At 34.0% G+C, this 13,896-nt stretch overlaps 1 protein-coding gene across 1 annotated transcript in view; it reads right to left on the bottom strand.

Annotated features, from left to right (window-relative positions):
* rcc1l (RCC1 like) overlaps window positions 1-13,171 on the bottom strand; it is a 30,230-nt gene extending 17,059 nt beyond the window's left edge. Inside the window, 5 exon segments of the mRNA NM_001082803.1 lie at window positions 1,938-2,004; window positions 5,126-5,254; window positions 6,710-6,839; window positions 9,892-10,189; window positions 12,984-13,171. Coding sequence (NP_001076272.1) covers window positions 1,938-2,004; window positions 5,126-5,254; window positions 6,710-6,839; window positions 9,892-10,176 — 611 coding nt within the window. The 5' untranslated portion in view covers window positions 10,177-10,189; window positions 12,984-13,171.
* Between the last annotated feature and the right edge of the window lie 725 nt (window positions 13,172-13,896).

The raw sequence follows: 13,896 nt of genomic DNA on the forward strand, positions 1-13,896 counted from the left end.
AATGTAAAAAAAAAAGTAATGTTTAAATAATTTTCCTTTAAAAACGCGTGAAGGTCACGTGACCATCAGGAAGAACGCAGCATCTCATTTCTCAAAGGATGCGTTCTCTGTTCTCGTGGTCTTCCGAGTTAGTTCTTCTGAAGACACCTGGCAAGAACGGTCTTTACAAGAAGGCAAGTTTGTTTTCTGCGTTCTTGGAATTGAAAAACAGCCATGTTAATGGTGGGTCAACACCGGTGGGCAGAGAAAATCAAACTCTGTTGCGATGCGCCTCAAAATGGGAGGGATTAGGGTCCTATTTTTACGTCAGTAAATTAAAAATAAATAAATAAATAGAGACTTATTGTTGCCCCAATATGACTGTGGACACACTATACACACAGTTCTGTCCAAACAGCTTACAAAAGAGGATTTTCATCGTAGGTGCTCTTAAAGCATGTACGCAATTGTCTTGATAGTCGAAAGACATTTGCAAAATATATATTACTCTGCTTCTTTAAAATAATTTATATAGAACAGTTGAATTTTTGTACAGTATTTAAGCAAGTACATAATAAGTAACTGACAATAAAGGAAAAAAAAAAAAAAACTAATCCATTACGTTACTTTTCAGCTTAAAAGTAATTTAAATACATTTATAACTAGCTACTTTGATGAAAACGCTTCTTATTTGGTTTTATTGTGTTGCCTCTGATGTTTCACTCCAATTGCAAACGCGAGAGCAATTCCCATCATACTGTACACTCAAAAAAATCAACTAGGCATGTATTGGATTTACAAAATAAAAATTCGTCAGATTGAAAAGAACAAATCAAGTTTACGTATGTTAAATGATTAATTCATGTTATTTGAAACTGAATCAAGAAATAATTAAATGAATTTGATCAGAACATGTTGATTCAATGAGACTGAGACGCTTCAAATCGACAACTCTCACTCTGGAGAGTCACTTCGCGCATATCAGTAGGTGGCGGTAGTGCGTTTGGATGTCACCATATAAAAACAACAAGAAGAAGTATCACCGCGTGTTTTCGGCACAGTTAGGGAATTGGTTTTCCCAAGAGCTTGAATGTTATGCATGTTATGTTGTTGGCTATATGTTTCCTATACATTTTATACTTTTACATTTTGAATAGGAGTACCAAAGTGAAGAAAGCTGTTTAAACTTAATTGGTAAAAAAAAATGATATTAACGTCCTACAGGTATTTCTTGGGGATCAGTTTTCTTAAGAGCTAAGGTTATTTTGTTGGCTAAATGTTTCTTATACATTTTATATTACATATTACAATTTTGGATGTTATATAACATTTTGTATCAGAATATTAAAGAAGAAATTTGTTTAAATGTGATTGGTGCCTGCTAAAGGCTATAATAAAAGAAAATATATATATATAACATGTTTTCTGTCCTTTTTGTGTTGAATTACTTAATTTTAAATCTTGCTTCATAGTATTGTCATTTCAAAAATGTAATTTAAACAACAATATTGAACAAGAAATTTATTAGCTGATTTAACAAGACATAATTTTGTTAAAGTAAAGCTTTAGTGTTACATTGAGTAAATTAGAATCATTTTAATTAGAATAACACAATAAAAACCATTTTGAGTCAATTAGTTGCAAGGAAGTTAGACTGACATATTGAAACCATGTTTTATCTACAAATGTGCTTTGTGTTCATACAACATGTTCAAAGCAGTTCAGGTTTACTTGATTGGATTAGATGCATAAAGGGTGCCACGATTAAATCATGTTCATTCAACAAATTTTTTTTTGTATAATCATTTCACTCTAAGCTAATCAAGAAAATCTAAAACAAAGAAATTAGCAGTGAATGTGGCTCTACTGGGAGACAGGTTTTGTTTTGGCACCAGCACACAATATAAAGCAGATCGCTCTGGTGCAGAAAACAGGACATTCACTGCTGAAGAACAAACCTGTACACTTCATCCTCCACGATCTTCCTCCCACACTGCCCAAAAGTATTATTGCCCATGCTGAACACTAATGAGAGAAACAGAGAACAAGAGACATCAAGCACTCATCACACTGCAGCTTAGAAATTAATATCTAATGCAGTTGTAATGCAGCTTCAAGCGGAATCTTCCTAATTAATCTACTGTGTATAGCAGTAGCATTCATTTCATTCAGATAATGTTCAAGTTAGTGAACCTTCGAGTGGAAGTTGAAAAGGGTGGCTCTCAGGGACACTACGCACTCTCAAACCAAGCTACATCAATTTACAATACTTGAGACAAAAAAAATACACCATTTTCACCAGCTAAAAATGGCATTGTATTTTCTTTCAGTGCCTGTCTTGTTTATTCACTTTGCTTACATGGTAACAAATATCTTTAGTCATGTTTATGAAGCTGTAAGTATATCTTACAGTGTGACATGGTAGTCATGTTTATGAAGCAGCTTTGACACAATCTACATTGTAAAAGCGCTATTCAAATAAATCTGAATTAAATCTTTATTATTATTTATTTATTTATTATTTATTTGTGTTTTAATGCCATATCATGAAGATACTTGAGTTTACTTTAATGAAAGATGATTTTTTTTGTCTTTTATTATTAAAATGACAGTATTTATTTTAAAAAACTTCATAACAACGCAACAAGTTAACAATCTGTCTTTCTGTATTTCTTTCTTTTTCTTTCATTTGTTCGGTTGACGTTTATAGCCATACTGAATGTGCCAGTAGGTAGCAAGTACCATTATGTGACTTTAATGTTACTTAAACAGGGCATATGCAGGAATCCTAACGATAATTTCAATACTTTTTTAAAGACTTTTTAAAGACCTTCTCAAAATATTTTAAGACCCCGTCACCACTTCAAGTTCTATCATCAGTATTACACATTGAACTTAATAAACAGTTGCTAATAAAGAGTTGTAGTTAAATAAATCAATGGAGCACAATCATGCAACAGAACTCAGATAAGCTTAGAAGAAACAAAGCTTGGAAGAATCAATTATGTGGTTGTTTTCAGCAAAAGGCTTCAGCCAAACTGTATAAACTCGTTTTTCTTCAACCAGGAGTACGCAAACTTACAATTTCGTGTCAGTTTCGCTCTATGGTTTTGCTATACGTGGAGAGCAGCCCATCACCTTCCCGCGTTCGCCACAAATTACCTGACATCATCCAGACAGAGGAGCTTGGCCGGACACGCCCTGGCCTGAACTAATCGCGTGGATCGAGCATGACATTGTTAATATTAGGAGAAAAATAAATATATTTAGTCTTTTTTTGGAGTCAAACATTTTGGACAACGCTTAAACAAAATTGAAGACCTCGTAAAAACGCGAATAATACCTTTTAAGGTCCTTAATTTTCTCATAATTGATTTATCAACTTTTAATTCTTTATAAGAGCCTACAGACACCTTGTTCAACTTATTTAACCTTAAACCCTGCTCACACTGTAAGACTTTAGCCAAGATTTTGTCACCTGAGACAAATTTGGAAAATCCAAACAGAGTGCTGAAATCCTTGGCTAAAATCTGTGATCTTTGATCGTTGGTTTGACATGTTCACTGACAGCCGCTTAGTGCTCGTTGTGATCAGATTTTCTCTCCGATAAAGTTCTGGCAGTGTCAGAAGATTTCCGACACTTTCCTGCAGTGTGACAACAGCTGCGATGAGTGTCAATCCAAGAATCAATAGGAGCACAGAATCTGATGACGCAATCCATGCGACAATACAAAGGACCGCGTGGAAATGTCAAAACTGTTTTTTTTTTCTTCCTAGTTTTATTATTGAGACACGCTGTGTGCAAAATTGCCGATACAGATTGTTTACATTTGCTGTAAAGAATCATTTCAGAACGCGGGATAGTGAAAGTGTCATGGGTAGATGATGTCAAACTCCGGGGGAGTTTTCTTCCGTGTTTGGTGCATCTTCATTTTCTTTCAGTCTGACTTTATGACAGCTGAGATCTTACGATGTGACATGGTAGTCATTTTTGCAGTTTAAAAAAAAATATTGCACAGTGTGAGCCAGCCTTTACATAAGTTTAATCATTTGATTAATTCCCTGAGATGGGCTGCAGCTGGAAGGGCATCCGCTGTGTAAAAACTTGCTGGATAAGTTGGCGGTTCATTCCGCTGTGGCAACCCCGAATTAATAAAGGGACTAAGCCGACAAGAAAATGAATGAATGAATAATCATTTGTATACATTTGAAACTGCACAATTGATGTTTTATAACTCTTTGAATCTGCCCGTTTTAGACTGAGTGAATTCAAAACTGGACTGACATTATATCTGTGAAAAATTGAAAATCTCAAAAGTAGTGAAAAATGTCAACTCTAATGGCAGACGGCTGCTTCTCACTCAGGGCTGTCTATGCTAATGAGGGAAAGATTGTCATTAATGGACAGAGCTTTCCCCCCTCCAATGATTTGTAAAAATGCCAATCAAAGTGTTTCTGGAAACTGTTTTTATTCAAGTGTGATTGCATAAAATTAACTTGATTAATTTCTACCAATAAAGGTTGGTTATATTCCCCACAGCTGTGTGTAAAGCTTTTATAAAAGTGATTTTTGAATAATATTTCCCCTCTAGGACCAGCCAAGAACCATATAGTTTTGTTATTATGGAAAACCATAAAATTCAATAGGGGGTCCAAACTTTTTAACATGCAAGTATGTTCATAAAAATAGTAGGTGTTGGCCATACAAGCATGAAATAAATTAATTCTGAAAAGAAAAAAAAAAAATCGGTAAAATTAGTTGGCCCATTTGAGTGTGATGATGATGATGATGATGTAATTTTTATTTATAGCCATGTCAGCAACAAATGCAATTTTCATGGCAAAAATATTTCATTAATAGATATATAACTAAAAACAACAAACAAATGAATACATAAATTAGATAAAAGTTTCTGTTTGAGATTTCCCAGCCTAAAACTGTGTTCCATCTTGCCCCTGCCTAATATATGGTGGGAGGTTTGCAATTTTAGGTCCAGTATGTGACTTTTTGTTCTTTTTTGCAATCCGAGTAACATACACAATAAAAGTTCACACAAAATTAAATATCACACATCCCCACATTCATCCACCAGAATGGCATTACTACTTATTCCTGCGATGTTTACCATGTCAGATTTAAGCTCACCTCCTTCAGAGTCTGTGAGCACCAGAGAATGAGCACGACCACATGAGACTTGCAGCACTCGTGTCTCCTGAGGGTTCAGCAGCGGCAGAGACACTGGAGATGCTTCCAGCACATAGTCGTAACTCTTACCTACAAACACCAAAAACAGTTCATCAATATTTCCATGATCTGGAGGAAGTGTTTAACACTATCACTACCCTGAAGCATAGAAAACTGACTGAAACCAACATACTTCCCGAACAAAAAGGCAATATAAATATATACAATGTGAATTTTGTATTCTTTTTCAAATATTTCAAATATAAATATGGGGTGACAATAGTGCTGTTTAACAGAGCGAGGACATTTTCACAGTATTTCCTAATATATTTTCTTCTTCTGGATGAAGTCTTTTTGGGGGTCACTTCAAAAACACTTCATGTTTTGTGGCACTTTTTCTCTCCAAAAATTATTTTAATCAGTAATGTATTTTTTAATAATAATATTTTTTGTTCTTTAGTTAAACACAAATAATTATAATTTGAAGAAAGTTGAAAACCTGTTGACTTCTACAGTAGGAAAAATAAATACTATGAAAGTCAATGGTTACCAGTTTTTTCAACATTTTTCCAAATATCTTCGTTTGTGTTTGACAAGAAAAAAAGGTTTGAAAGTAAAATGATGACGGGAATTTCATTTTTCGGTCGACCTTTCCTTTAAGAGAAGAAACATAAACTAAAAGATCGATCTTGGGATTACAAAATTGATTACTGATAATAATTGATTCAATAAATTGAGGAGATAAAAAAAATGTTTAAAATCCACACGTTTAAAACAACGCTATTTGCTCACCACATGTGTAGTAAACGAGAAAACCTGTATCAAAAATCTTGACTACAAATCTATGTACTGTGAGAGTCCTAATATTTACTAAGATTGTAGAGCATGTCATGATTTTGCAAAGTACGATGCGGTCCTGGATTAACATCTATGTTAATCCTGGAACATCAGGTGTATTTGAATTTTTGAATACCTATTCCCTACCCCTAAATCCAACCATAACTGTAAATTATAATTAAAAATAGATAAACCTAACTGTAAGCCTACACTTAACATAGACGGTAAACAGAAGCCTTAATTCTGATTCGCTGATTGGAATGTTGTTTCAGGATCAACCATTGACAATCAGTGAGGTTTGTGGCTGATGAGGCAGTGACTCCTTCAAAGTCAGATTTACAAATATTTGCGCCCAATATATTTGTGTTTCGTCCATTATTTATTCACGTTTTCATTGAAAGTTACATTTAGAGAAATTTTTAGCTGAGAAATTAACGTTGCATCAGCAATTTTTGCAGTCAGTCAGAGCAAAACAAAGTTACAAACTCCAATTGAAATTTACAGCGTAGAAGAGCAACCACTGAACAAGAATATCCGTGAGCTCATGTGTGCCCTTTTTAGTGCGGCAGAGCTACTGCTTGCCTCACTTCATGTCATGTCTTTTCAGTGCGGCTTTATGTCAGTTTCTATCACTAAATAAGTGATAGACATTTGTTACATACAGTTGAAGTCAGAATTATTAGCCGTTTGATTGCGATGGTTTCTTACTTTTGTCATGTTGCGTCCGCTGAAAGCCCAGCTGAGAGTCTTTGTTAAGGCCCATTCCCCACAGTTTAGTCAGATCTTTGGTATTAGAGGCCAGTAAGGTAAAGCCATATCCACAGGCGGCTGAGGAAATCTACCAAACAGAACAAACAGAAAGTCTACTACTGATCAAAACAGTTAAAGAAGAACTTTCCACTTTCGACTTTCTACTTCCAAAGATTTCTACTCATTCAGCAAGTAAATTTACTGGTGTAAATTCAATAATTGGTTTAAAAAAATTATTTTAAATAATCTATTAATTTAGGAAAAATCCAGGAGGCAGAAGGGGGAACAATCACAGCTCTTTTGTTTAGATTATTAATGCTTGAGTCATAATTTATCATATTAAATTGATCTCTGAAGGATCATGTGACACTGAAGACATTGTCATCACAGAAATATTGAAATAAAAACTAAGAAAATGTTAAAATAAATGTATCATCAAATAAATGAGACTTTGGTAAGCATCGTACTTCAAAAGTAATACAGATTAGAATAATAATAAGCTATGTAGTTAGGTTTGTTTACAAAACCCTTGACCAAGTGTTTGCAGCAGCAAAGAAGTTTGGCTTACATTTACACCAGACGTTACGTGACAGAAAAAAAATAAACTACCTACTTGGTGACTGACATGTTGTTAGTATGTTTCTATCACATAGCTAACTTGTTTTTAACATAATGCTAACATCTGCTGGCATTTTCAGTATGGCTGCAGTATAAAAATCGAAAGAAAGATTTCGTTAACTTGTTTGTTGCATTGTTATGAAGTTATTATAAAGTTGCTCACTTGAATTAGCATGTAGCTAGCATGTCTAACAATTTAAAATGCTACTGTTGTGTTTTAACACTATGCTAGCAAATTTTAGCATGGCTGTTAACCAGAATTAAAGCTTAAATATCCAAGGAGCAGATTCAATATTAATATGGTCACAAAAGAAGTTTAAGAAGCCCACAGGATGCGGTTTCACCTTTAATGAGCAATAAATAATACTATCATTCAACAACATTTGAAAATGGTGGATTTGTTTTACTTCAAATGAAACAAAAACACATTTCCCCCTATATTGTTGGTACTTTTTGTTATAGCTGGTGTAGGGATTCATTCATTCATTTAAACATTATTTGAAGGCACTTAACCACCACAAAACAACAGAGCAAAATGATATACAATAAAATGACTTCAGTAAACACCATTTAACTTTGAAAACATACTTAAAACAAAAGCACATTTGTAAGTGCGACATACACAAAATCACATACTTTGACATATATAAGCACTATTAAACAAACATCAAATCAAGTTCAAAGCCACAGGGAATGCTCGGTCTCCTCTGAGATAGGCCTGTCACAATAATCAATATACCACACAATGACCTCAATAATTTTTGGTGATAGAATATGTAGTGCCCATACATAAAAAAAAACAATTCCAGCAATATTTAGTGCAACATATCTATCTCTATTGGAGTCAGTATGGTTAAAAAATATTTACTATAAATCACTAAAGTATATTTTCATGTGGGTGTCTGACAACAGAAAATAGATCTGGTAGCAGATATCACAGCCTCTGTTACTTTTTACCTTGCACTTTTTTGTTAAGAGTTATTATCATTTAAGATATGCATTTTTACATTTTGGTTCCAATGCCTAATTATTAAAGTGTTAAAATGACTATAATTAAATGAAATATTCTTAAGAATAAAATATTTTGTGTTCTTTAGAAGAGTGTACTTGCATTCTGATTATATTATATTGTCATTCTGGCATTATAGTGGCATAAAATCGCCTTACAATGACAATAATATAATTTATCGCAATGTACTTTGGTAAAATATATCGTACAACAAAAATAGATATCAAGACAGGCCTACTCTGATGTTATACATAACATATGGCACTCTAAACACCAGCTGATCTGTGAATCTAAAAAAGAGACAAGATATTTAGGGTGTAGATGAAGTAATGTTGTTTACACAACAGTTCTGTCTTGTTCGCGAATCTGATTGGCTGATAGCCGTTTGATATTCTGCAATAACAGCACTCATACAGCTTCTTCACTCTTGTGTATTACTCCGCCCCCACACAGTGACAGTAGATCAATAAACTCACTACAGTTTGACATATATTGCAGCTGTTGGACAACATAATGTACTTCTGAGGGTTTTTTCGGTGAGAATGTAGCTGTTTAGATAGCAACTATGCAGCTCATTTATAAGGATAGTGCCTATTTTAAATTTTTATAATTTCGATAAAAAGATACAGCACGCCTGCGGCCATCAGCCTGTCACACTGAGCAGAGCAAAGTCGGCTGCGCCACAAGACGGTGACAGAGACAACATAATAAGTCCTTAGGGGAGAAAAATTCAGCGTTTTCTTTTTGTATTTCAAACTGCAGCTGATCATAAATAATTATTATAAAACAGGTAAGTGATATTCTAAATCGACCTCTCTCTCTTTTATATGTTGTAGTGCTGTATTTATACCATAGTAATCTGCTAAGGCTTTTTTTCGAGGGTAAGTACTGTGACCTCCTGATTGCAAAGTAGAAATACTGGGAAATCTCAGTAGACTGATGGCATTTTATGTTGATCAGCCTTATAAGCTTAAAATAAAAGCAAAATCACCTGTTTTGTCACCACTTTAGATATTACGCTAGAGAATCATTCAAATACTAGCTCTAAAGTGACGTTTCTGAATGGTTTCTGCTGTTCTGACGTCAGCTGCAGATGTGAATGAATGGTGGAATAAAGTAGTTCCTCTTACAAAAGGGTTTTTAGTATATCATCACTGGTCGAACACAACATACACTTCCCACCAGTGCCGATATACAGCAATATTGCACTGCTACAAGTGTGATATTGCTCATATATATGGAGGAGCAGAAGCATTTATAGATTTAAATACAAAGAAAATAATTTTAAAATGAATTCTATATTGTAAAGGCAGCCAATGAAGTGAGAATAAAATAGGGGTGATGTGCTTACATTTGTGACTCCCTGTCAAAAAAGGTGCAGCAGTATTTTGCACCAACTGCACTGATACCCACATATAAAGATTTACAGTAATCCAGGCGAGTGGTGATAAAGGCATGGATATTCAAAATGTTGCCTTGAGAGAAATGGCTTCATTTTCAACAGCTGTCTCACCTTTTGTTCAGTATCCAGACGGTAAGGTGTGAGCTGGGTCTTCCTGGGCTTTTTCCTCCCACTGTCCGGCACTACAAAGCTGGGTATGCCTAAAGCTCCAGTGTAGCTGAAGCCCCACACAAACACCTTCCCTTGAGGCTTCCTGTTTTGACCCACATACTGATACACAGGTACGTCGTCCTGCTGTTCCCGCTTCTTAGGGGTAACAGTTGGTCGTGTGGCATACGCTCGGAGACCCAGATGAAAACAAGGACGACCATAAGAGCGAATGTTAGCTACAGCCATTATTGACGGTGACCTGCATAAAATACAAAATATATTTAGGAAATACTTCATACTAACAGATGATCTGGGAATTTAATGACCTTTTGAAGATCTTTTTAATGGTAAAAATGCTATTAATATTTTAAAGAGAACACAATATTTACAAAAAACTAATTTACAACACAAACAATTGTGTTCCCGAAATGTACATTTCTAAATATCACATGATAAATCTGAAAAACTCTACTGTTAAACACTAGTATTTTCCTCAGTATTTTCAGTGCAAATGTCTAATGATTCTTACATCAAGAAATATTTATTTGTGGCAAAACAGCCACATAAGATAATAAAAAACAAGAAAAAGCCTTTTTTTTTTGGCCTTTTAGCCTTTATTGAGACAATAGGACAGCATTTTAGACAGGAAACAAAGGGGGAGAGAGAGAGGGGGTAGAGACGGGAAATGTCCTCGAGCCGGGATTCGAACTTGGGATGCCCTGAAGTGCTTCTGCACAATATGTCAGCGTGCTAACCACTAGGCTATTGCGGCAACGAAAAAGCTAACAAGCTATCAAGTATGACAACCTTGGATAAAAATATCACAGTTTCGCGGTATTGTAATTTCTGCTCTAAAATATATTCTTTTTAAATATCTGGGTAAAACACAACATATTTTTTTCCTGTTTAAAAACAATATATTTTAGTTTTTGAAAGTAAACATGTCAGGCTGAATTTTCAAAAATAAAATAAAAAATAAATAAAAAATCTTACACATACCTTAGGAACGGTATTACAGAAAATTTTGACGGTTTTAAAACCTTGATTTTTCCAAACCTTAAAAACGATTATCGTCCCATGCCTAAACCACACTGAAAAAAATTACTTGTGCTGCTTGTTAAAACTACTTATTTAAAATGAGCTGGTTTTTATGGGGACAACATGTTTTATGTTCAATCCACTTAAATTTGAAATGAACGATTAAGTTAACTTAATTTGTGCTGGGTCAACATGAAGAAATTGTGTACAACCCAACATTTTTTACAGTGTCTATTTTGGATATACTTCATACCGATAAATGCTTTGGGAATTAAAGAACTTTTAAGATAGAATAAAAGTTGAATTATTATTTTAAAAAGAACACAATATGTATAAACAATCAAATAAAACAAATTTACAACACAAACAATGATGTGTTCTAAACGTAAATTTCCAGATATCACCTAATAAATTTGAAAAACTCTGTCCTGGAGGGCCGGTGTCCTGCATGGTTTAGCTCTAACTCTATTAAAAAACACCTGAACATGCCAATCAGTGTCTTCAAGAAATCTATAAGCAGGTGTGTTTGATTAGAGTTGGAGCTAAACTGTGCAGGACAACGGCCCTCCAGGACTGACTTTGCCCACCCCTGCTATTTAGGTATGTTCAGGTCATGTTTTTCAGTGTAAACAATGATTCTCATATCAAGAAACATTTACTTGGGAGAGAAAAACCACGTGATATTTTGTTTCTGCGGAATTGATAAAAAGTTGAGTGTTTATGTTTGAAACTAAAACAAATACCTGCCAATGGGCTCAGAAAATATTATTACAATTGGAAAAGTAGCCTTTTTATGATTGATATTTTTCTTGTTTTAATTGTAAACTCATTTGTATGCTTATTTTGATTTTCTCAGACAAATCAAGGCAAGTGTGCAAAGTGTGCACTCTGTCACACACAAAGTATATCTCATATCTCATATAAAAGCCAGAAATTAGGCTTTTTTTTTTTTTTTGCTCTGCAGTTTATGATCAACAGTGAAAAATTACAAATTGTCCCTCTTCCCAACATGGAAAACAGTCCAAAAATCAAGAATACATAATGTGTGGCTTTGGAATCATTATAATGGGGAAGTCATTTTAGAAGTCATTATAATGGGGCAAAAGCAGCCACGAACATAACAGAAGAGTAGTACATCTGTTTGAGCTTTTTTCCCAAAATATGCACCAAAATAAGATTTGTCAACAAACATCATCCCATTTACTGAATCAGAGAGAAAGTTTTGGCCAAATTAAGCCTCAAAATCATCCAACAGTGGATGAAAACATTCCCAACAGCACACAAGAGTTAAGATATTTAGTTTTATTTAAAAATAAAAATAAATATCTGTATTATTATTTCACTTTATTGTGATTTTTGCTCTTTTCCCCCCTCCAAAATATGTATGTTGATCCTTGAAGCATCATGTCCATAAAATTAATAATAAACATGATTATCATCATTATCAAAAAGTTAATAAATATAGTGTATACAGTTCTGCTTGTTTTAATGACCAATTCTCTTATTCTGTATACTCATCTTTAGAAATCATATATATAATGCTATATAAAGATAAAGCTCTTATAATTATGATTTTATCTCCATTTTGTCCCAGTAACATATTTGGTATTTTCATAAGCATGAGGCGTTCAATTTCAAATGTGGAAAATAAACTTTGGAAACCCCATAGAAACCCTGTATTATAATGATTTCCTCACAAATTTTTTTTTTTTTTCAAAATTCCAAATTTGGTATCCTCAAAAGTTCCTTGGTATGGTGATTGAATATGATTATCCAATTTACAAATAAGATGAAATATACTGCGGTTGTTGTTGTCTCTCTTTTTGTTTATTACATATTGTAGTTCAAGATACTTATTATGATTTGTTCCACAAGTACCGTGAAGCAGCATTGAAATAGCGTCATATAGAAATAAATTTATAAGACAAAGATAAATGCAAATATACAGTGATTTTCTTCGTATGTATTGCATTGCATTATCGGATATTTAGTATGAACGTAATGTAGATACTCACCGCTCAACAGTCGGGAAATCCTCTAAGAAAACGTTTTAAATACTTCCTATCACATACTATGATTCACACATGTGCAGATTTGTAAATAAATAGTCTAACTCGTCGGCTAAAATAGGAAATCTGCAGTTATATAATGTGAAATAACTCCACTCCGCGGTTTGTGATGCTCTGACATGTTGTCTAAAGAGGCGACCATGACAGTGACGTTGACGTATGACGCACGATGTACATACAAAATAAAAGTCGGATTTTGCAGTAGTGTAATGATAAAAAACGATAGGTGACTGTCGTTTCCCGTGCTTTTAGCAACTGTGTTTTGTTTTTCTAACAGTACCCAGTGGATCTCAGACTTTTCACTTTAGTTTTTTCTACAGCAAAATTTAAAGACGCTAACAATTTTTTTCCTGACAGAATGTTTCTACTGCATATTTTAAATAAGGGCACTTGGAGGGTTCTTAATGCCCCATAGACCCCTGATTGAAAACCACTATCTACAATGAAAGTCTTCGGTAACAGCTTATACAGCTTGTCACTTAGCAGCACACCTGTGTTCAAAGGCTTAAAAAGAATACTGTATACTGGCTGGGACATACAAACCAGCAGCCCGATTAAACAGACTTACTGCATACTCTTAGCGGGGAATTTTTTTTTTTTGTTCTTGTATTTACTTTATTCTTCTTTTTCGCTGGATTTAATGTATTAATAAAAGTGTTTTCATCTTTTTTTTTCTTTCAGAAGTAGAAATTGGCCTTATTCGCAGAACCCATCAAGATATCTTGTGGTAAGGTAGGAATCTAATTATATTATTGGTTGAAAGATATTACAAAAGAAGGTCCTTTAACAAAACTCTACCTATGAAATATATTGAAGAGAGGATCCTGATTTCTTTATTTAAGTAGGGTATTAAATGAAC

This window comes from Danio rerio, chromosome 5 (assembly GCF_052040795.2).
Source record: "Danio rerio strain M-AB ecotype USA chromosome 5, GRCz13ab, whole genome shotgun sequence".
In the NCBI taxonomy this organism is placed as follows: domain Eukaryota; kingdom Metazoa; phylum Chordata; class Actinopteri; order Cypriniformes; family Danionidae; genus Danio; species Danio rerio.